The 21,678-nt window shown below is 41.7% G+C and overlaps 1 protein-coding gene across 2 annotated transcripts; it reads left to right on the plus strand.

Moving 5' to 3' along the window:
- The first annotated feature begins 1,490 nt into the window (after nt 1-1,490).
- LOC124028523 (NLR family CARD domain-containing protein 3-like) lies at nt 1,491-16,589 on the plus strand. Of its 2 annotated transcripts, XM_046340565.1 has the most exons (9): nt 1,491-1,645; nt 4,169-4,267; nt 7,097-7,213; nt 7,565-7,602; nt 7,900-9,697; nt 9,980-10,153; nt 15,046-15,219; nt 15,554-15,600; nt 16,003-16,589. In XM_046340565.1, the coding sequence occupies exons 2-9, from the start codon at nt 4,185-4,187 to the stop codon at nt 16,533-16,535; spliced, it is 2,964 nt and encodes a 987-aa protein (XP_046196521.1). In that variant the 5' UTR covers nt 1,491-1,645; nt 4,169-4,184; the 3' UTR covers nt 16,536-16,589. The 2 variants fall into 2 exon arrangements, with proteins under 2 accessions (XP_046196521.1, XP_046196522.1); XM_046340566.1 differs by lacking the exon at nt 15,554-15,600 and having other exon boundaries at nt 16,003-16,145.
- The last annotated feature ends 5,089 nt before the right edge of the window (nt 16,590-21,678 follow it).

Here is a 21,678-nt window from a genome sequence, read left to right on the forward strand (position 1 = left end):
AACACTTGTATCTTTGATCAACGTTTATTATGAGTATTTCTGTAAAGTGATATGGCTCTCTGCAAAATCACCGGATGTTTTTGGAATTATTGAACATAACGTGCCAATGTATACTGAGATTGTTTTATGTAAATATGAACTTTATCAAACAAAAACATACATGTGTTGTGTACCATGAAGTCCTATGAGTGTCATCTGATGAAGATCATCAAAGGTTAGTGATTAATTCTCTCTATTTATGAATTTTGTAACTCCTCTCTTAGGCTGGAAAAATGGCTGTGTTTTTCTGTGACTTGACGGTGACCGAACATAATCGTTTGTCGTGCTTTTGCTGTAAAGCCTATCTGAAATTGGACACTGTTTGGATTAACAAGAAGTTTATCTTTATGCCCCAGGACTACCTGACATGATGACTCCTTGCTGTCCCCAGTCCACCTGGCCATGCTGCTGCTCCAGTTTCAACTGACCTGAGCCCTAGGACCATGCCCCAGGACTACCTGACATGATGACTCCTTGCTGTCCCCAGTCCACCTGGCCATGCTGCTGCTCCAGTTTCAACTGACCTGAGCCCTAGGACCATGCCCCAGGACTACCTGACATGATGACTCCTTGCTGTCCCCAGTCCACCTGGCCATGCTGCTGCTCCAGTTTCAACTGACATGAGCCCTAGGACCATGCCCCAGGACTACCTGACATGATGACTCCTTGCTGTCCCCAGTCCACCTGACCATGCTGCTGCTCCAGTTTCAACTGACCTGAGCCCTAGGACCATGCCCCAGGACTACCTGACATGATGACTCCTTGCTGTCCCCAGTCCACCTGGCCATGCTGCTGCTCCAGTTTCAACTGACCTGAGCCCTAGGACCATGCCCCAGGACTACCTGACATGATGACTCCTTGCTGTCCCCAGTCCACCTGGCCATGCTGCTGCTCCAGTTTCAACTGTTCTGCCTTACTATTATTCGACCATGCTGGTCATTTATGAACATTTGAACATCTCGGCCATGTTCTGTTATAATCTCCACCCGGCACAGCCAGACTGGCCACCCCACATAGCCTGTTTCCTCTCTAGGTTTCTTCCTAGGTTTTGGCCTTTCTAGGGAGTTTTTCCTAGCCACCGTGCTTCTACACCTGCATTGCTTGCTGTTTGGGGTTTTAGGCTGGGTTTCTGTACAGCACTTTGAGATATCAGCTGATGTACGAAGGGCTATATAAATAAATTTGATTTGATTTGATTCAAACTTATATTTTGTCAATGAAATGAATGAATGTATTGTGTACTAATCAAATATATTAAACATGTCGTTAAATGTGTAGTGTAGACCTATTCACTGTGCTAATATTATATGTTAATTATGTTCTGACCCACCGACTTTAACTCAGAAAACAATTGTCCCGAAGCCAAATTTAGTTGACGAACCCTGTTTTATAGTATTCCATGGCCTTTACTGGCCAACTGCTGTTATGGTTATGATATACTATGGTGTTGTGTCACTAGACTTTGACCAGATATTATTGCATCCAAAGATCAACTGAACCTAGAACATAGATACAGAGACATTTGTCATCAGGAAGGTTCTCTCTCAGCACAACGGAAAATATCTCAATGACTTGACATGTTCTGGTTGTGAATTCAGGCTACAAGGTAAGACTCTTCCCAGGGATTATTGAAAAGTGTGTAGAGAAATTCAATGTCTGGTGTTATTTTAGTATAGTGAATGAAAGTAAAACACTCAGATGTAACAGTCCATTTCACCTGGGACAGCTACGTGACAGTTCAATCATACAAAATGGCGCTAACTGGGTGTAGTCAAGTCACATTATAACATATTGTTCATATAGCTAACTGGGTGTAGTCAAGTCACATTATAACATATTGTTCATATAGCTAACTGGGTGTAGTCAAGTCACATTCAATAACATGTTGTTCATATAACGTATGATACGATTCGTATATTGTGGTTATTTAGTATCATAGTTCTAAATCATTTTTCATAATATCAGAACATTTGTTGTTTTCTAAATTACAATGATCTCCTGCTTCCTGTGTAATTTGGTATGAAACCACTGAACAGACTTTTCTTAACATCGATATTATGAACTGAATTCAGTAACAGCATCATAATATCATACCTGTTGAACAAAGCAACACACTAGAATGAGAGAAATTATTAAAAGAGAGACATTATTATAATTAATAATATTACTATTTTTATATTGGTATTATTTGTATTAGTTATCTATTAATTATATCACCTGACTGTTTGGATGTGTCTGTTAGTAAATGTTTTATTTCTAAGAGATAATGCATCAAATAGAACAATTGACCTTCAATAATTAATTGTCACTGTGTTAACCACAACCAACATGCTGGATCTCTGTTTAGTTGTCACTGTGTTAATAACCACAACCAACATGCTGGATCTCTGTTTAGTTGTCACTGTGTTAACCACAACCAACATGTTGTATCTCTGTTTAGTTGTCACTGTGTTAACCACAACCAACATACTGGATCTCTGTTTAGTTGTCACTGTGTTAACCACAACCAACATGTTGTATCTCTGTTTAGTTGTCACTGTGTTAACCACAACCAACATGCTGGATCTCTGTTTAGGGATCACTGTGTTAACCACAACCAACATGCTGGATCTCTGTTTAGTTGTCACTGTGTTAACCACAACCAACATGCTGGATCTCTGTTTAGTTGTCACTGTGTTAACCACAACCAACATGTTGGATCTCTGTTTAGTTGTCACTGTGTTAACCACAACCAACATGCTGGATCTCTGTTTAGTTGTCACTGTGTTAATAACCACAACCAACATGCTGGATCTCTGTTTAGTTGTCACTGTGTTAATAACCACAACCAACATGCTGGATCTCTGTTTAGTTGTCACTGTGTTAATAACCACAACCAACATGCTGGATCTCTGTTTAGTTGTCACTGTGTTAATAACCACAACCAACATGCTGGATCTCTGTTTAGTTGTCACTGTGTTAATAACCACAACCAACATGTTGGATCTCTGTTTAGTTGTCACTGTGTTAACCACAACCAACATGCTGGATCTCTGTTTAGTTGTCACTGTGTTAATAACCACAACCAACATGTTGGATCTCTGTTTAGTTGTCACTGTGTTAACCACAACCAACATGCTGGATCTCTGTTTAGGGGTCACTGTGTTAACCACAACCAACATGCTGGATCTCTGTTTAGTTGTCACTGTGTTAACCACAACCAACATGTTGGATCTCTGTTTAGTTGTCACTGTGTTAACCACAACCAACATGCTGGATCTCTGTTTAGTTGTCACTGTGTTAACCACAACCAACATGTTGGATCTCTGTTTAGTTGTCACTGTGTTAACCACAACCAACATGTTGTATCTCTGTTTAGTTGTCACTGTGTTAACCACAACCAACATGTTGGATCTCTGTTTAGTTGTCACTGTGTTAACCACAACCAACATGTTGGATCTCTGTTTAGTTGTCACTGTGTTAACCACAACCAACATGTTGTATCTCTGTTTAGTTGTCACTGTGTTAACCACAACCAACATGCTGGATCTCTGTTTAGTTGTCACTGTGTTAACCACAACCAACATACTGGATCTCTGTTTAGTTGTCACTGTGTTAACCACAACCAACATGCTGGATCTCTGTTTAGTTGTCACTGTGTTAATAACCACAACCAACATGCTGGATCTCTGTTTAGTTGTCACTGTGTTAACCACAACCAACATGTTGGATCTCTGTTTAGTTGTCACTGTGTTAACCACAACCAACATGTTGGATCTCTGTTTAGTTGTCACTGTGTTAATAACCACAACCAACATGCTGGATCTCTGTTTAGTTGTCACTGTGTTAACCACAACCAACATGTTGGATCTCTGTTTAGTTGTCACTGTGTTAACCACAACCAACATGCTGGATCTCTGTTTAGTTGTCACTGTGTTAACCACAACCAACATGTTGGATCTCTGTTTAGTTGTCACTGTGTTAACCACAACCAACATGTTGGATCTCTGTTTAGTTGTCACTGTGTTAACCACAACCAACATGTTGGATCTCTGTTTAGTTGTCACTGTGTTAACCACAACCAACATGTTGTATCTCTGTTTAGTTGTCATTGTGTTAACCACAATCAACATGTTGGATCTCTGTTTAGGGGTCAGTGCTCTAAAATGAGTCTCTCTGGGGAGAGAGAGGAGGGGGGCCCTTCCTCTAAAATGAGTCTCTCTAGGGGACATGACACCAAAGCTAAGAGGTAAGATGACAATTGTTTGAAGAATTTATTAAGTTTATTTCCTAAATAAATAGCTATTTTAAGATGAATGCACTTACTGTAAAGCGTTCTGGATAAGAGCATCTGCTAAATCAGGGGTTCTCAATCCGGGGTCTGCGGAGGTACTGCAGGGGTTCTCAATCCGGGGTCTGTGGAGGTACTGCAGGGGTTCTCAATCCGGGGTCTGCGGAGGTACTGCAGGGGTTCTCAATCCGGGGTCTGCAGAGGTACTGCAGGGGTTCTCAATCCGGGGTCTGTGGAGGTACTGCAGTGGTTCTCAATCCGGGGTCTGTGGAGGTACTGCAGGGGTTCTCAATCCGGGGTCAGTGGAGGTACTGCAGGGGTTCTCAATCTGGGGTCTGTGGAGGTACTGCAGGGGTTCTCAATCCGGGGTCAGTGGAGGTACTGCAGGGGTTCTCAATCCGGGGTCTGTGGAGGTACTGCAGGCGTTCTCAATCCGGGGTCTGCGGAGGTACTACAGGGGTTCTCAATCCGGGGTCTGTGGAGGTACTGCAGGGGTTCTCAATCTGGGGTCTGCGGAGGTACTACAGGGGTTCTCAATCCGGGGTCTGCGGAGGTACTACAGGGGTTCTCAATCCGGGGTCTGTGGAGGTACTGCAGGGGTTCTCAATCTGGGGTCTGTGGAGGTACTGCAGGGGTTCCGCGGCACCCTGACTGTACTCGTTGCAATGTTAGACATTTAATAGAATTTTCACATGACACGACCACTTTGCCTACTCTTAATTATTGCCTAATTTAATTGAATGCATTTTTTAAAACCAATTTTGATCGTTGTTACAAGCAGAATATTGACAATATTACCGTTATATCAACACTCTTCACACCCGTTTAACAACTCTAAATATCTTTGGCATAGTAGGCATCAAGTCCCTTCCAATAATGTTGCCTACAACATTGCATACAATGTTCATTTTCATCAAACACATATTACGCGAGATAATTAAATATGGAAAGTTTATTAATATATGGAACCACTAAAAGTGATATATATTTTTGGGTTCAGTGAACCTGTAGAGTTCTGATAACCAAAAGGTTCCTGTTTTGAGGATGGGAACCCAGCAGCCCTCCAGTGGTCAGAACAAGTTCACCCATTTTTTCCAGCACCCGGCCCGGGATTCGAACCAGCCACCGTTCAGCCATAGGTCATATAACCACAGGTCCAACTCCTTAGCCGCTGGGTGAAAACCTGAGTTAATCTTCAGAAATAAGCATAAATTAATCTGCTAAAATGAAGACAAAATGGTATGCAGACATACATGGTATTACTTGTTATAGATAATTATTACACATAAATCATTGCCAAAAGCACAAGACATACTGTTGCATGTAGGTCTATATTATTTATGGGTTGATCACATAGAAATATAAAAACATTATTTTTAATTACTGCAATGCAATTACATGTGGCTCAGGAACCACTGACTCACTGCATGATTCTATAGTATTATCAAGACACCTGCTGTTAACTCTTAACTACTTAGGACAGCTGCTGTTAACTCTTAACTACTTAGACAGCTCACGAGGTGTCCTAAATATCTGCTGACTAGGTGGGTAGGTAATTTAGGTAATGGGTAGGTAACTAGGTAATTTATACTCATTAGTGTAAAATGTCTTTATTCTCAGCACTTATACGACCAATTTTCTACTCTGAGACACTTTGTGTATATGGTCCCAGATCTCAAAATATTGTTATAAAAAAACTGAATGTTTGATCTCAAAACGTTGTTATAATTTTGTAAAAATGTTTGTTAAACATAATAATAAAAAAATGAATATTACTAATGTAACCCACTGTAAAGACTGGGTTTAGGTTATTGTGTTGCACAGCTCATGTCCGCATTCTGGAACTGTCCGCGTCCCCGTACAGAACTGTCCGCGTCCCCGTACAGAACTGTCCGCGTCCCCGTACAGAACTGTCCGCGTCCCCGTACAGAACTGTCCGCGTCCACGTACAGAACTGTCCGCGTCCCCGTACAGAACTGTCCGCGTCCACGTTCGGTGTGGATATTGTCCGGTTACGCGCAGAGTGGACTGAGGTGATCTTGGGGAATATGACGGAGTTTGTTAGTGTTGAGACACCGAAGTTTATTGTTCAATTTGCTTTTTTCTTTACGGTGAGGGACAGTGTTACCATAGCTACCACTACATCATCACCGGCTTCTCCCTCTCTCGTTGACGGATGCTGGCTACCTCTGTCCGGTTCTCCTTTCTTCACTAGATGGACGGTAACTTTAGTGTTTAACCCCTCTGTGTTCAAGGACCGAACGTTTGAATATTATTTTCAGAGCGCCTCAATAGCAGGTATTGAACCCCGGGTAAATAATCACTAGTCAGAACCTCAACCTCAATATACATTCATTATAAAAAATATATTTAATATCTGATATTGTGAGTAAACAACCTCGAGAGTGCGTCTTCCAGCCCTCCAATAAATTATATCTTTCAACCCTCCCTGTTAGTAAATTTACCTCAACATGCCCCGGAATAGGCAGAGTAACGACACCAGCCTTTTAGCGGGGCTGACAGACTGACTTACAACGCTCGCGTCGATAAATTAATTTCGTCATTTTAAATGACACACTGCTCTCGCGCCATTAACTAACGTCTGGAAGTCAGTTATATTTGTGACGCAGTTCGCGCTGCATCTCCTCATTGGTTTATAGAAGCAGGTACCCACGCGCCATTAACTAACGTCTGGAAGTCAGTTCTATTTGTGAAACTCTTCTTATGTTTCCCCATCTGAGCTCAGAGTAGATGAGAGATGTAATGTTTGTCTCTGTTGTGTTGAAGCCCAATCAAGCAGGATAGACCAGCCTCCCCAGTTCCCAGCTGTGTGTCCATGAAGAGTGACTGGTCTATGGAACCTCCTATAGAGTTTAGAGAGGGAGACTTTTCTACTGAACAAAGGTAAGAAGAACTCATGGGTCCTGGTCAGTGAGTTAAACAACACTGTCTCTAGTCATTTCTCCTCACATTTTCCCATTTATTGTTGTTGTTTTCATAATCCATAGGCTAATCATTTTGTCCATTTTCATAGTCCTAAAACAATATTAAACAAACACAACATTCCCTCCCTGTGAGTGTGTGTGTGTGTGTGTGTGTGTGTGTGTGTGTGTGTGTGTGTGTGTGTGTGTGTGTGTGTGTGTGTGTGTGTGTGTGTGTGTGTGTGTGTGTGTGTGTGTGTGTGTGTGTGTGTGTGTGTGTGTGTGTGTGTGTACTCCCTGGATGAGGAGATGTAATCTCATGTCTTGTCCACAGAAACCAACAGGAGAGATCAGAGTCAGAGATTCTCAGTGGTCAGTCTTCCCAGAGTCATCAAACAGACCTGGCCTCCATCAAGTAGCAGCAGGGATGTGTTGTGTTGATTAATTTAGAGAGAGAGAGAGAGAGAGAGAGAGAACATTAATAATACCATCCATAACACCAATAATAATATAATCAGTCACACCAGTCTGTAACGCATTATGAAAACATTTACACATTTATACAGTCAGTTTAGAGAATACATTATTATAATTTACAACTTTAAAACAGTCCTACAATACTGTAGACATTAAAACAGACATAATATTAATATCCTCTGTTATTTCTAGATTCAGATGAGCTTGCTGTGATTTGCCAACGTGAACTCAAATCTAATCTAAAGAAGAAGTTTCAATGTGTATTTGAGGGGATCGCTCAACAAGGAAACCCAACACTTCTCAATAAGATCTACACAGAGCTCTACATCACAGAGGGTGGAACAGGGGAGGTCAATAATGAACATGAGCTGAGACAGATTGAGACAACAACCAGGAAACAAGCAAGACCAGAAACTGCAATCAAATGTAACGACATCTTCAAACCCTTAACTGGACAAGACAAACTTATCAGAACTGTGCTGACAAAGGGAGTCGCTGGCATTGGAAAAACAGTCTCTGTGCAGAAGTTCATTCTGGACTGGGCTGAAGGAAAAGCAAATCAGGATGTCCAATTTGTATTTTCATTCCCTTTCCGGGAGCTGAATTTGATGAAAGAGGACAAACACACTTTCATTGAACTTCTTAATCACTTCTCAGTGGAAACCAAACAATCAGGAATCTCCATCTACAACAAGTACAAAGTTCTGTTCATCTTTGATGGTCTGGATGAGTGCCGACTGCCCCTAGACTTCCAGAAGAACAAGATCTGTTGTGACGTCACAGAGTCAACCTCAGTGGATGTTCTGCTGACAAATCTCATCAAGGGAAATCTGCTTCCCTCTGCTCTCCTCTGGATAACTACCCGACCTGCAGCAGCCAATAAGATCCCTTCAGGGTGTGTTGACCAGGTGACAGAGGTACGAGGGTTCAATGACCCACAGAAGGAGGAGTACTTCAGGAAGAGATTCAGTGATGAGGACCTGGCCAGCAGAATCATCTCACACATAAAGACATCAAGGAGCCTCCACATCATGTGCCACATTCCAGTCTTCTGTTGGATTTCTGCAACAGTCCTTGAACACATGCTGAAACATAAGAGAGAAGAGATGCCCAAGACTCTGACTGAGATGTACACACACCTTGTGGTGTTTCATACCAAACAGAAGAATGAAAAGTATCTTGGGAAAGAAGAGACAGGTCCACACTGGAATAAAGAGAGCATTCTGTCACTGGGAAAACTGGCTTTTCAACAGCTTGTGAAGGGCAATCTGATTTTCTATGAAGAAGACCTGACAGAGGCTGGCATTGATGTCAATGAAGCCTCGGTGTACTCAGGATTGTGCACACAGCTCTTTAAAGAGGAATGTGGGCTGTACCAGGACAAGGTGTACTGCTTTGTTCATCTGAGCATTCAGGAGTTTCTGGCTGCTGTATATGTGTTCCTCTCATTCATCAACAACAATGAGAATCTAATGGACAAACCGCAAACAAAGTCCAATATATTTTCTTCAATGTTCAGAGACAAGACTGAAGTTACTGTCTACAAGAGTGCTGTGGATAAAGCCTTACAAAGTGAGACAGGAAACCTGGACCTGTTCCTCCGCTTCCTTCTGGGCCTCTCACTGGAGTCCAATCAGAAGCACTTACGAGGTCTACTGACGAAGTCAAGAAGCAGCTCACAGAGCCATGAAGAAACAGTCAAGTACATCAAGGAGAAGATCAGGAAGAATCTCTCTCCAGAGAGGAGCATCAATCTGTTCCACTGTCTGAATGAACTGAAGGACCATTCTCTAGTGGAGGAGATCCAAAGCTACCTGAGATCAGGAAGTCTCTCAAAACCCAACCTGTCACCTGCACAGTGGTCAGCTCTGGTCTTTGTGTTGCTGACTTCAGAAAAGGAGCTGGATGTGTTTGACCTGAAGAAATACTCCAGATCAGAGGAAGGTCTTCTGAGGCTGCTGCCAGTGGTCAAAGCCTCCAGAGCTGTTCTGTGAGTAAATAAAATGACATATAAGAACTAATCATCAGGAAGAAAGATTCAGTTTAGAGAAAAATATGTAATATAATATGTATATAATATTATATTGAATAACATATTCAATAAATTAATGGATTTTCACATTAGTATAACAATATGACCATACAATTCTAGGAGACGGAAGATGAATCAATATCTTGTTTGAGAGAATAAACCAAATGCATCTGCCATTGTCCTTCGACACTACTGGTGTTAAATTGTGTGTTTGTGAAGTCATGATGATCTCTTTGTCAGGCTGTCAGGCTGTGGAGTTACAGAGGAAGGCTGTGCTTCTCTGGTCTCAGCTCTGAGGTCAAACCCCTCACACCTGAGAGAGCTGGATCTGAGTAACAACGACCTGAAGGATTCAGGAGTGAAGCTGCTCTCTGCTGGACTGGGGAATCCCCACTGTAAACTGGAGACTCTGAGGTCAGTATTATCAGATATGAAAGCACTTTATGTATGTAGTTCTCCCATTTTGAAAAGTCGTAATTATTCGGTTATATTCCCTTATAGTGTATTAAAGTAGTCATAAGTTTAGTATTTGGTCCCATATTCCATGCCTGCAGTGATTACATCAAGCTTGTGATTCTACTAACTTGAATTAATTAGCAGTTTGTCTTGGTTGTGTTTTGGATGTTTTCCTAATAGAAACTGGATGGTGAATAATGTCCTGTCAGTTTGGAGTCACTTCACTTGTATTGTCAGTAAGAATAGAAGATGTTTCTGAACACTTCTACATTCATGTGGATGGTACCATGATTATGGATAATAATGAATGAATCGAGAATAATGATGAATGATGAAGTTACAGAGGTACAAAGATCAGACCCCCTCTGTTATTGGTAATGGTGAGAGGTTAGCATGTTTTGTTGTAGTCTCTGTTATTGGTAATGGTGAGAGGTTAGCATGTTTTGTTGTAGTCTCTGTTATTGGTAATGGTGAGAGGTTAGCATGTTTTGTTGTAGCCTCTGTTATTGGTAATGGTGAGAGGTTAGTATGTTTTGTTGTAGTCTCTGTTATTGGTAATGGTGAGAGGTTAGCATGTTTTGTTGTAGTCTCTGTTATTGGTAATGGTGAGAGGTTAGCATGTTTTGTTGTAGTCTCTGTTATTGGTAATGGTTAGAGGTTAGCATGTTTTGTTGTAGTCTCTGTTATTGGTAATGGTTAGAGGTTAGCATGTTTTGTTGTTGTCTCTGTTATTGGTAATGGTGAGAGGTTAGCATGTTTTGTTGTAGTCTCTGTTATTGGTAATGGTGAGAGGTTAGCATGTTTTGTTGTAGTCTCTGTTATTGGTAATGGTGAGAGGTTAGCATGTTTTGTTGTAGTCTCTGTAATTGGTAATGGTGAGAGGTTAGCATGTTTTGTTGTAGTCTCTGTAATTGGTAATGGTGAGAGGTTAGTATGTTTTGTTGTAGTCTCTGTTATTGGTAATGGTGAGAGGTTAGTATGTTTTGTTGTAGTCTCTGTTATTGGTAATGGTGAGAGGTTAGTATGTTTAGTTGTAGCCTCTGTTATTGGTAATGGTGAGAGGTTAGCATGTGTTGTTGTAGTCTCTGTTATGGGTAATGGTGAGAGGTTAGCATGTTTTGTTGTAGTCTGTTATTGGTAATGGTGAGAGGTTAGCATGTTTTGTTGTAGTCTGTTATTGGTAATGGTGAGAGGTTAGCATGTTTTGTTGTAGTCTGTTATTGGTAATGGTGAGAGGTTAGCATGTTTTGTTGTAGTCTGTTATTGGTAATGGTGAGAGGTTAGCATGTTTTGTTGTAGTCTCTGTTATTGGTAATGGTGAGAGGTTAGCATGTTTTGTTGTAGCCTCTGTTATTGGTAATGGTGAGAAGTTAGCATGTTTTGTTGTAGTCTCTGTTATTGGTAATGGTGAGAGGTTAGCATGTTTTGTTGTAGTCTCTGTTATTGGTAATGGTGAGAGGTTAGCATGTTTTGTTGTAGCCTCTGTTATTGGTAATGGTGAGAGGTTAGCATGTTTTGTTGTAGTCTCTGTTATTGGTAATGGTGAGAGGTTAGCATGTTTTGTTGTAGCCTCTGTTATTGGTAATGGTGAGAGGTTAGCATGTTTTGTTGTAGCCTCTGTTATTGGTAATGGTGAGAGGTTAGCATGTTTTGTTGTAGCCTCTGTAACTTCCTCACTCATTATTATTCATGATTCTTTCATGATTTTTCTTAATCATGGCATCATCAGGATTAATTTATTATTGTTTAGAAACATGTTATCTACTCTCTTAGACAGAAAAGTACTCCACTCATCATCCACCATTTTATTATTGGGCAAAACACAACCAAAACAAACTGCAAATGCAACCAACGAGTTTACGACAAAAAACTAAATTTTTCAATATTTTAATACACTATTAGTGAATTGGTCAGAATACTAAAGACTTCTTCAAATGGGGAGACTGGAAACATAAATTGTTTTCATTTTTAATAGTGAAACACATATGTCTTAAAATATCCTCAAATGAAAGGTGACATTATAAACTGTCACCTCATATGAAACAATTGACCTCAAATCCAAAATGTTGGTGTTGAAATGTTTAAATTTAAAATGTTAGCTTCACTGTCTACATAGATATGGTGTGGACTGTATACTCAATACAATCTAAATCTGATACCTCACTGTCTACATAGATATGGTGTGGACTGTCTACTCAATACAATCTAAATCTGATACCTCACTGTCTAAATAGATATGGTGTGGACTGTATACTCAATACAATCTAAATCTGATACCTCACTGTCTAAATAGATATGGTGTGGACTGTATACTCAATACAATCTAAATCTGATACCTCACTGTCTAAATAGATATGGTGTGGACTGTATACTCAATACAATCTAAATCTGATACCTCACTGTCTAAATAGATATGGTGTGGACTGTATACTCAATACAATCTAAATCTGATACCTCACTGTCTAAATAGATATGGTGTGGACTGTATACTCAATACAATCTAAATCTGATACCTCACTGTCTAAATAGATATGGTGTGGACTGTATACTCAATACAATCTAAATCTGATACCTCACTGTCTAAATAGATATGGTGTGGACTGTATACTCAATACAATCTAAATCTGATACCTCACTGTCTAAATAGATATGGTGTGGACTGTATACTCAATACAATCTAAATCTGATACCTCACTGTCTAAATAGATATGGTGTGGACTGTATACTCAATACAATCTAAATCTGATACCTCACTGTCTAAATAGATATGGTGTGGACTGTATACTCAATACAATCTAAATCTGATTCCTCACTGTCTAAATAGATATGGTGTGGACTGTATACTCAATACAATCTAAATCTGATACCTCACTGTCTAAATAGATATGGTGTGGACTGTATACTCAATACAATCTAAATCTGATACCTCACTGTCTAAATAGATATGGTGTGGACTGTATACTCAATACAATCTAAATCTGATACCTCACTGTCTAAATAGATATGGTGTGGACTGTATACTCAATACAATCTAAATCTGATACCTCACTGTCTAAATAGATATGGTGTGGACTGTATACTCAATACAATCTAAATCTGATTCCTCACTGTCTAAATAGATATGGTGTGGACTGTATACTCAATACAATCTAAATCTGATACCTCACTGTCTAAATAGATATGGTGTGGACTGTATACTCAATACAATCTAAATCTGATACCTCACTGTCTAAATAGATATGGTGTGGACTGTATACTCAATACAATCTAAATCTGATACCTCACTGTCTAAATAGATATGGTGTGGACTGAATACTCAATACAATCTAAATCTGATACCTCACTGTCTAAATAGATATGGTGTGGACTGTATACTCAATACAATCTAAATCTGATACCTCACTGTCTAAATAGATATGGTGTGGACTGTATACTCAATACAATCTAAATCTGATACCTCACTGTCTAAATAGATATGGTGTGGACTGTATACTCAATACAATCTAAATCTGATACCTCACTGTCTAAATAGATATGGTGTGGACTGTATACTCAATACAATCTAAATCTGATACCTCACTGTCTAAATAGATATGGTGTGGACTGTATACTCAATACAATCTAAATCTGATACCTCACTGTCTAAATAGATATGGTGTGGACTGTATACTCAATACAATCTAAATCTGATACCTCACTGTCTAAATAGATATGGTGTGGACTGTATACTCAATACAATCTAAATCTGATTCCTCACTGTCTAAATAGATATGGTGTGGACTGTATACTCAATACAATCTAAATCTGATTCCTCACTGTCTAAATAGATATGGTGTGGACTGTATACTCAATACAATCTAAATCTGATTCCTCACTGTCTAAATAGATATGGTGTGGACTGTATACTCAATACAATCTAAATCTGATACCTCACTGTCTAAATAGATATGGTGTGGACTGTATACTCAATACAATCTAAATCTGATACCTCACTGTCTAAATAGATATGGTGTGGACTGTATACTCAATACAATCTAAATCTGATACCTCACTGTCTAAATAGATATGGTGTGGACTGTATACTCAATACAATCTAAATCTGATACCTCACTGTCTAAATAGATATGGTGTGGACTGTATACTCAATACAATCTAAATCTGATTCCTCACTGTCTAAATAGATATGGTGTGGACTGTATACTCAATACAATCTAAATCTGATACCTCACTGTCTAAATAGATATGGTGTGGACTGTATACTCAATACAATCTAAATCTGATTCCTCACTGTCTAAATAGATATGGTGTGGACTGTATACTCAATACAATCTAAATCTGATACCTCACTGTCTAAATAGATATGGTGTGGACTGTATACTCAATACAATCTAAATCTGATACCTCACTGTCTAAATAGATATGGTGTGGACTGTATACTCAATACAATCTAAATCTGATACCTCACTGTCTAAATAGATATGGTGTGGACTGTATAATCAATACAATCTAAATCTGATACCTCACTGTCTAAATAGATATGGTGTGGACTGTATACTCAATACAATCTAAATCTGATTCCTCACTGTCTGTCTTCTGACTGATATTGCTTTTTAAACTGGTCTGGTCAGTCTACTCAAATATTTGTACTATACATGTGTATATGTACTATATATGTTTCTATCTACATTTGTGCTATAAAATATTTGATTATTTATATATAATGATTTTACGAATAGATATGGAAGGTTTCAGGACACTGATGTATCTGAATATGTAGAAAAATATACTGCCAATATTTTCACCACCAAAGAATATCAGTGTGATTTTAATATGATTTGACTCTTTATCAGGCTGTCAGGCTGTGGAGTTACAGAGGAAGGCTGTGCTTCTCTGGTCTCAGCTCTGAGGTCAAACCCCTCACACCTGAGAGAGCTGGACCTGAGCTACAATCACCCAGGAGACTCAGGAGTCAGACTGCTCTCTGCTGGACTGGAGGATCCACACTGCAGACTGGAGAAACTCAAGTATGTAGAGGGTTTATGTCAATGTTCATATCAGACATGTTGGACTTATCAGGCTGGTTAAGACAAACATTATGACCACCACTTGGACAAAGTTAGATACTGACACACTGGACTCACACACAAAGGAAACACAAACTAGACACGCACACTGGACACAAACACACACACAATGAACACACACATACACACAGGACATTTGTACCAATGATTGACCCTGTGTGTGTGTCCAGTGTGCGTGTGTGTGTGTCCAGTGTGTGTGTGTGTGTGTGTGTGGGTGTGTATATGTTCAGGTGTATCCCTCAATGACTGTCTGTTCTTCTGCTTACTGCTACAGTGTGGAACATGGTGGAGAGAACAGAATGAAACCTGGACTTAGAAAATGTGAGTGTTGACTGCTGTGAAGAATATGACTAAGAATAAGTCTTAATTCAAGTTAAGTCAAAGTCAAAGACCACCATCATTACTAACTTGGTCATATTAAATATCAGCTGTAGTTCTACAGAAGCAGAAATCAGGGACACCAAAGTTTACAAAGAGTTGATTTGATAATGTGTGTGTGTGTGTGTGTGGGTGTGTTCAGGGTGTGTGTGTAATTAATGGGAATAAGTGTGTTTTATATTACCAGACAGTATAACATATGATCATTCAACAAGTCTCAAGTTAAATTAACTTCTCCTTTTGATACCTAGAAACATCTACATTAAATGAATTAGTGAAAAGTGAGTTAACATTCTAATGTGAATGATGATGATTTCTAATATTGTGTCTGGTTTCATCCATCAGATGTCTGTGATCTCACACTGGACCCAAACACAGTAAACAGACGCCTCTCTCTGTCTGAGGAGAACAGAAAGGTGACATGTAGGAGAGAGGAGCAGCCGTATCCTGATCACCCAGAGAGATTTGAGGACTGTAAACAGGTGCTGTGTAGAGAGGGTCTGACTGGGCGCTGTTACTGGGAGGTAGAGTGGACTGGGATAATGGGGGCTGTTATAGGAGTGACATATAAAGGAATCAGCAGGAGAGGAGGGGGTGATGACTGTTATATTGGATACAATGACAAGTCCTGGTGTCTGTTCTGCTATGACAACAGTTACACTGCCTGGCACAATAATAATGACACTACCATAGTCGTCCCCTCCTCCAGCTCCCACAGAGTAGGAGTGTATCTGGACTGGCCAGCCGGCACTTTGTCCTTCTATAGAGCCTCCTCTGACACACTGACCCACCTGATCACATTCACCTCCACATTCACTGAGCCCCTCTATCCAGGGTTTAGGCTTTGTTATGACTCCTCAGTGTCCCTCTGTCAGTGATACACACACACACTGGGTACACACACACACACACACACACTGGACACGAACACACACACACACATTGGACACACACACAGACACACACACACACACTGGACCGACACACACACTGAATACACACACACACACACACACACACACACACACACACACACACACTGAGACACATACATACACACACACACACACACACAGGCACAGACAAACACACACACACTGAGACACGCAAACACACGCTGGAAACAAACAAACATTGGACACACACACACACTGGACACACACACACACACACACACACACACACACACACACACACACACACACACACACACACACACACTGATTACACACTGGATACACAAACACTGGACACACACACTGGACACACACACACACACACACACACACACACACACACACACACTGATTACACACTGGATACACATACACTGGACACACACACACACACTGAACACACACACACACACACACACACACACACACACACACACACACACACACACTGATTACACACTGGATACACAAACACTGGACACACACACTGGACACACACACACACAAACACACACACACACACACACACACACTGATTACACACTGGATACACAAACACTGGACACACACACACACACTGAACACACACAAAACTGGACACACACACACACACACACACATGCTGGACACACACACACACACACACACACACACACACACACACACACACACACACACACACACACACACACACACACACACACACACACACACACTGGACACACACACACACTGGACACTCACACACACTGGAAACACACACACACTGGACACACACACACTGCACACACACACACTGGACGGACACACAGACTGGATGGACACACACACAAACACACACACACTGGAAACACACACACACACACACTAGAAACACACAGACACACACACACACACACACACACACTGGACACACACACACACACACACACACACACTGGACACACACACACACACTGGACACACACACTGGACACACACACTCAAACACTGAACACACACACACACTGGACACACACACACTGGACACACACACACACACACTGACACACACACACACACACACACACACACACACACACACACACACACACACACACACACACACACACACACACACACACACACACACACACACACACACACACACAAACACTGAACACACACACACACTGGACACACACACACTGGACACACACACACACACTGGACACACACACACTGGACACACACACAAATGCACACTGGACACACACACACACTCTGGACACACACACACACACTCTGGACACACACACACTCTGGACACACACACACACACACTCTGGACACACACACACACTCTGGACACACACACACACTCTGGACACACACATCATTTGATACACACACACACTCTGACACACACACACAGTCACTCTGGACACACACACACACACTCTGGACACACACACACACTCAGACACACACACACACTGGACACACACACACTCTGGACACACACACACACACACACACATTCTGGACACACACACACACATGCGCGTCTTTCTATAGTTGTGAGGAACTCTTACAACAACACTGTTAAAATACCAATGTAATCATGTGTTGTCTTTTATGTTGAAAAACAAATTATATACAATTGTATAATTATATATGGACTTACGCTCCATAGTTGTACAAGTATACAAGGATATATTGTACTTTTCATAATAAAACATACTTGAAACAAGAAAAGGCCTGTTAATTGTGAAAACAGTTTGTTTATTGATTTTACGTTTCCTCTGTCAGGTTGATGTTAACCTGCGACTGGTTGAAACATGAAACAAATATGAAATGAAATACAAAACAATTAAATATGTGGAATAAAATTAAACAAATTGTACAATTAGTACAACAGAGTGTTGTGATGCAGAGTTACTATAGCAACAGAGTTCTCTCTCTTTCTGCTCTGTTCTCTGCTCTCTCTGTTCTCTGCTCTCTCTGTTCTCTGCTCTCTCTGCCCTCTTCTCTCTCACTCTCTGCTCTCTTCTCCTCGCTCTGCTCTATCAGCTCTCTCAGCCTGCTCTCTCTGTTCTCTGCTCTCTCTCCCACATTCTGCTCTCTCTCTCTCCCACATTCTGCTCTCTCTCCCACACACTCTGCTCTCTCTGCTCTCTCTCCCACATTCTGCTCTCTCTCTCCCACATTCTGCTCTCTCTCTGCTCTCTCTCCCACATTCTGCTCTCTCTCTGCTCTCTCTCCCACATTCTGCTCTCTCTCTGCTCTCTCTCCCACATTCTGCTCTCTCTCTGCTCTCTCTCCCACATTCTGCTCTCTCTCTGCTCTCTCTCCCACATTCTGCTCTCTCTCTCTCTCTCTCCCACATTCTGCTCTCTCTCCCACACACTCTGCTCTCTCTGCTCTCTCTCCCACATTCTGCTCTCTCTCTCCCACATTCTGCTCTCTCTCTGCTCTCTCTCCCACATTCTGCTCTCTCTCTGCTCTCTCTCCCACATTCTGCTCTCTCTCTGCTCTCTCTCCCACATTCTGCTCTCTCTGCTCTCTCTCCCACATTCTGCTCTCTCTCTGCTCTCTCTCCCACATGCTCTGCTCTCTCTCTGCTCTCTCTCCCACATGCTCTGCTCTCTCTCTCCCACACACTCTGCTCTCTCTCTGCTCTCTCTCCCACACACTCTGCTCTCTCTGCTCTCTCTCCTACATGCTCTGCTCTCTCTCTCCCACACACTCTGCTCTCTCTCTCTCTCTCTCCTACACTGTCTGCCCTCTGCTCTCTCTGCTCTCTCTCCCACACTGTCTGCTCTCTGCTCTCTCTGCTCTCTGCTCTCTCTCTCTCTGCTCTCTCTCCCACATTCTGCTCTCTCTCTGCTCTCTCTCCCACATTCTGCTCTCTCTCTGCTCTCTCTCCCACATTCTGCTCTCTCTCTGCTCTCTCTCCCACATTCTGCTCTCTCTCAGCTCTCTCTCCCACATTCTGCTCTCTCTCTGCTCTCTCTCCCACATTCTGCTCTCTCTCTGCTCTCTCTCCCACATTCTGCTCTCTCTCTGCTCTCTCTCCCACACTCTGCTCTCTCTCTCCCACATTCTGCTCTATTGCTCTCTCTCCCACAAATGCTCTGTCTCTCTCTCCCACACTCTGCTCTCTCTGCTTCTCTCTCCCACACTGTCTGCTCTCTCTGCTCTCTCTCTCTGCTCTTCTCTCTGCTCTCTCTCCATTTTTATTTAAAAAAAACACATCACTGCTCTCTCTGCTCTCTCTCCCACACTGTCTGCTCTCTGCTCTCTCTCTGCTCTCTCTCTCCCACATTCTGCTCTCTCTCTGCTCTCTCTCCCAGAGGGAGAGGAGAGAGTCAGAACAGAGGGAAGAGAGAGATGGAGGGTAGAAAGTCAGAACAGAGGGAAAGAGAGAGAGGGAGGGAGAGAGTCAGAACAGAGGGAAAGAGAGAGAGGAGGGGGTAGAGAGTCAGAACAGAGGGAAGAGAGAGAGAAGGGAGGTAGAAAGTCAGAACAGAGGGAAGAGAGAGAGGGAGGAGGTAGAAAGTCAGAACAGAGGGAAGAGAGAGAGAGGGAGGGTAGAAAGTCAGAACAGAGGGAAGAGAGAGAGAGGGAGGGTAGAAAGTCAGAACAGAGGGAAGAGAGAGAGAGGGAGGGTAGAAAGTCAGAACAGAGGGAAGAGAGAGAGAGGGAGGGTAGAAAGTCAGAACAGAGGGAAAGAGAGAGATGGAGGGGAGAGAGTCAGAACAGAGGGGAAGAGAGAGAGAGAGAAGATGGAGGGGGAGGGAGGGAGGGAGAGAGGGAGGGTAGAGAGTCAGAACAGAGGGAAAGAGAGAGAGGATATGTGGAATTTGCTTTATGTTTGGTAATTGGGGGCCTTTGAGCCCTGATGGGCTGGGTGACATCAGTGACTCTCTATGATATTACTGTTGCTGTGGAGGGAGAGCAGAGAGAGATTAGTCAGCAGAAATTATTCAGGACGACGGTCGTCTTTAAATGTACTAATTCATTTCTCTCTTTCCCCACTGAGGAAGATAAAGGACACACACACACATAGACAGACAGACAGACAGACAGACAGACAGACAGACAGACAGACAGACAGACAGACAGACAGACAGACAGACAGACAGACAGACAGACAGACAGACAGACAGACAGACAGACAGACAGACAGACAGACAGACAGACAGACAGACAGACACGAGGGCTAGGTAATCAGGAATTCCTCCCAGGGTGTGTATATTGATTTTAGTCCCCTTCTCATTAACTAGCTACTGACAGTGACCAGAGATGGCTAGATTGAGCTAGAGGTGTGTGTGTGTGTGTGTGTGTGTGTGTGTGTGTGTGTGTGTGTGTGTGTGTGTGTGTGTGTGTGTGTGTGTGTGTGTGTGTGTGTGTGTGTGTGTGTGTGTGTGTGTGTGTGTGTGTGTGTGTGTGTGTGTGTGTGCAAGCGTTTTTACATGTGTGTTTTTGTGTGAGTTAACATTGAGCTAGAGGGGGTGTGTGTGTGTGTGCGTGCAAGCGTGTGTTTTTGTGAGAGAGTTAACAGGACTTTAGATAAGAATGACACACACAGCTCTGATTCCATTTTCTGGTCTGTGTTTCAATTAGGTCTTAGAGAGTCACTATTCCACTGAGGATACGAGTTGCTGTGTAAACTTTTGTTATTGACCAAATACTTATTTTCCACCATAATGTGCAAATAAATTAATTAAAAACGTTTTGTCTGTCATAGTTGAAGTGTACCTATGATGAAAATTACAGGCCTCTCATCTTTTTAAGTGGGAGAACTTGCACAATTGGTGGCTGACTAAATACTTTTTTGCCCCACTGTAGTTGGTCACGGATGTGTTAAACACAATGTGTTGGGCCTCATTATGAATGGTTAAGGTTTGGGATAGAGTTTAAACATTAAGGTTAGGGCCTCATTATGAATGGTTAAGGTTTGGGATAGAGTTTAAACATTAAGGTTAGGGCCTCATTATGAATGGTTAAGGTTTGGGATAGAGTTTAAACATTAAGGTTAGGGCCTCATTATGAATGGTTCAGGTTTGGGATAGAGTTTAAA

This window comes from Oncorhynchus gorbuscha, unplaced genomic scaffold (genome assembly GCF_021184085.1).
Source record: "Oncorhynchus gorbuscha isolate QuinsamMale2020 ecotype Even-year unplaced genomic scaffold, OgorEven_v1.0 Un_scaffold_4361, whole genome shotgun sequence".
In the NCBI taxonomy this organism is placed as follows: Eukaryota; Metazoa; Chordata; class Actinopteri; order Salmoniformes; family Salmonidae; genus Oncorhynchus; species Oncorhynchus gorbuscha.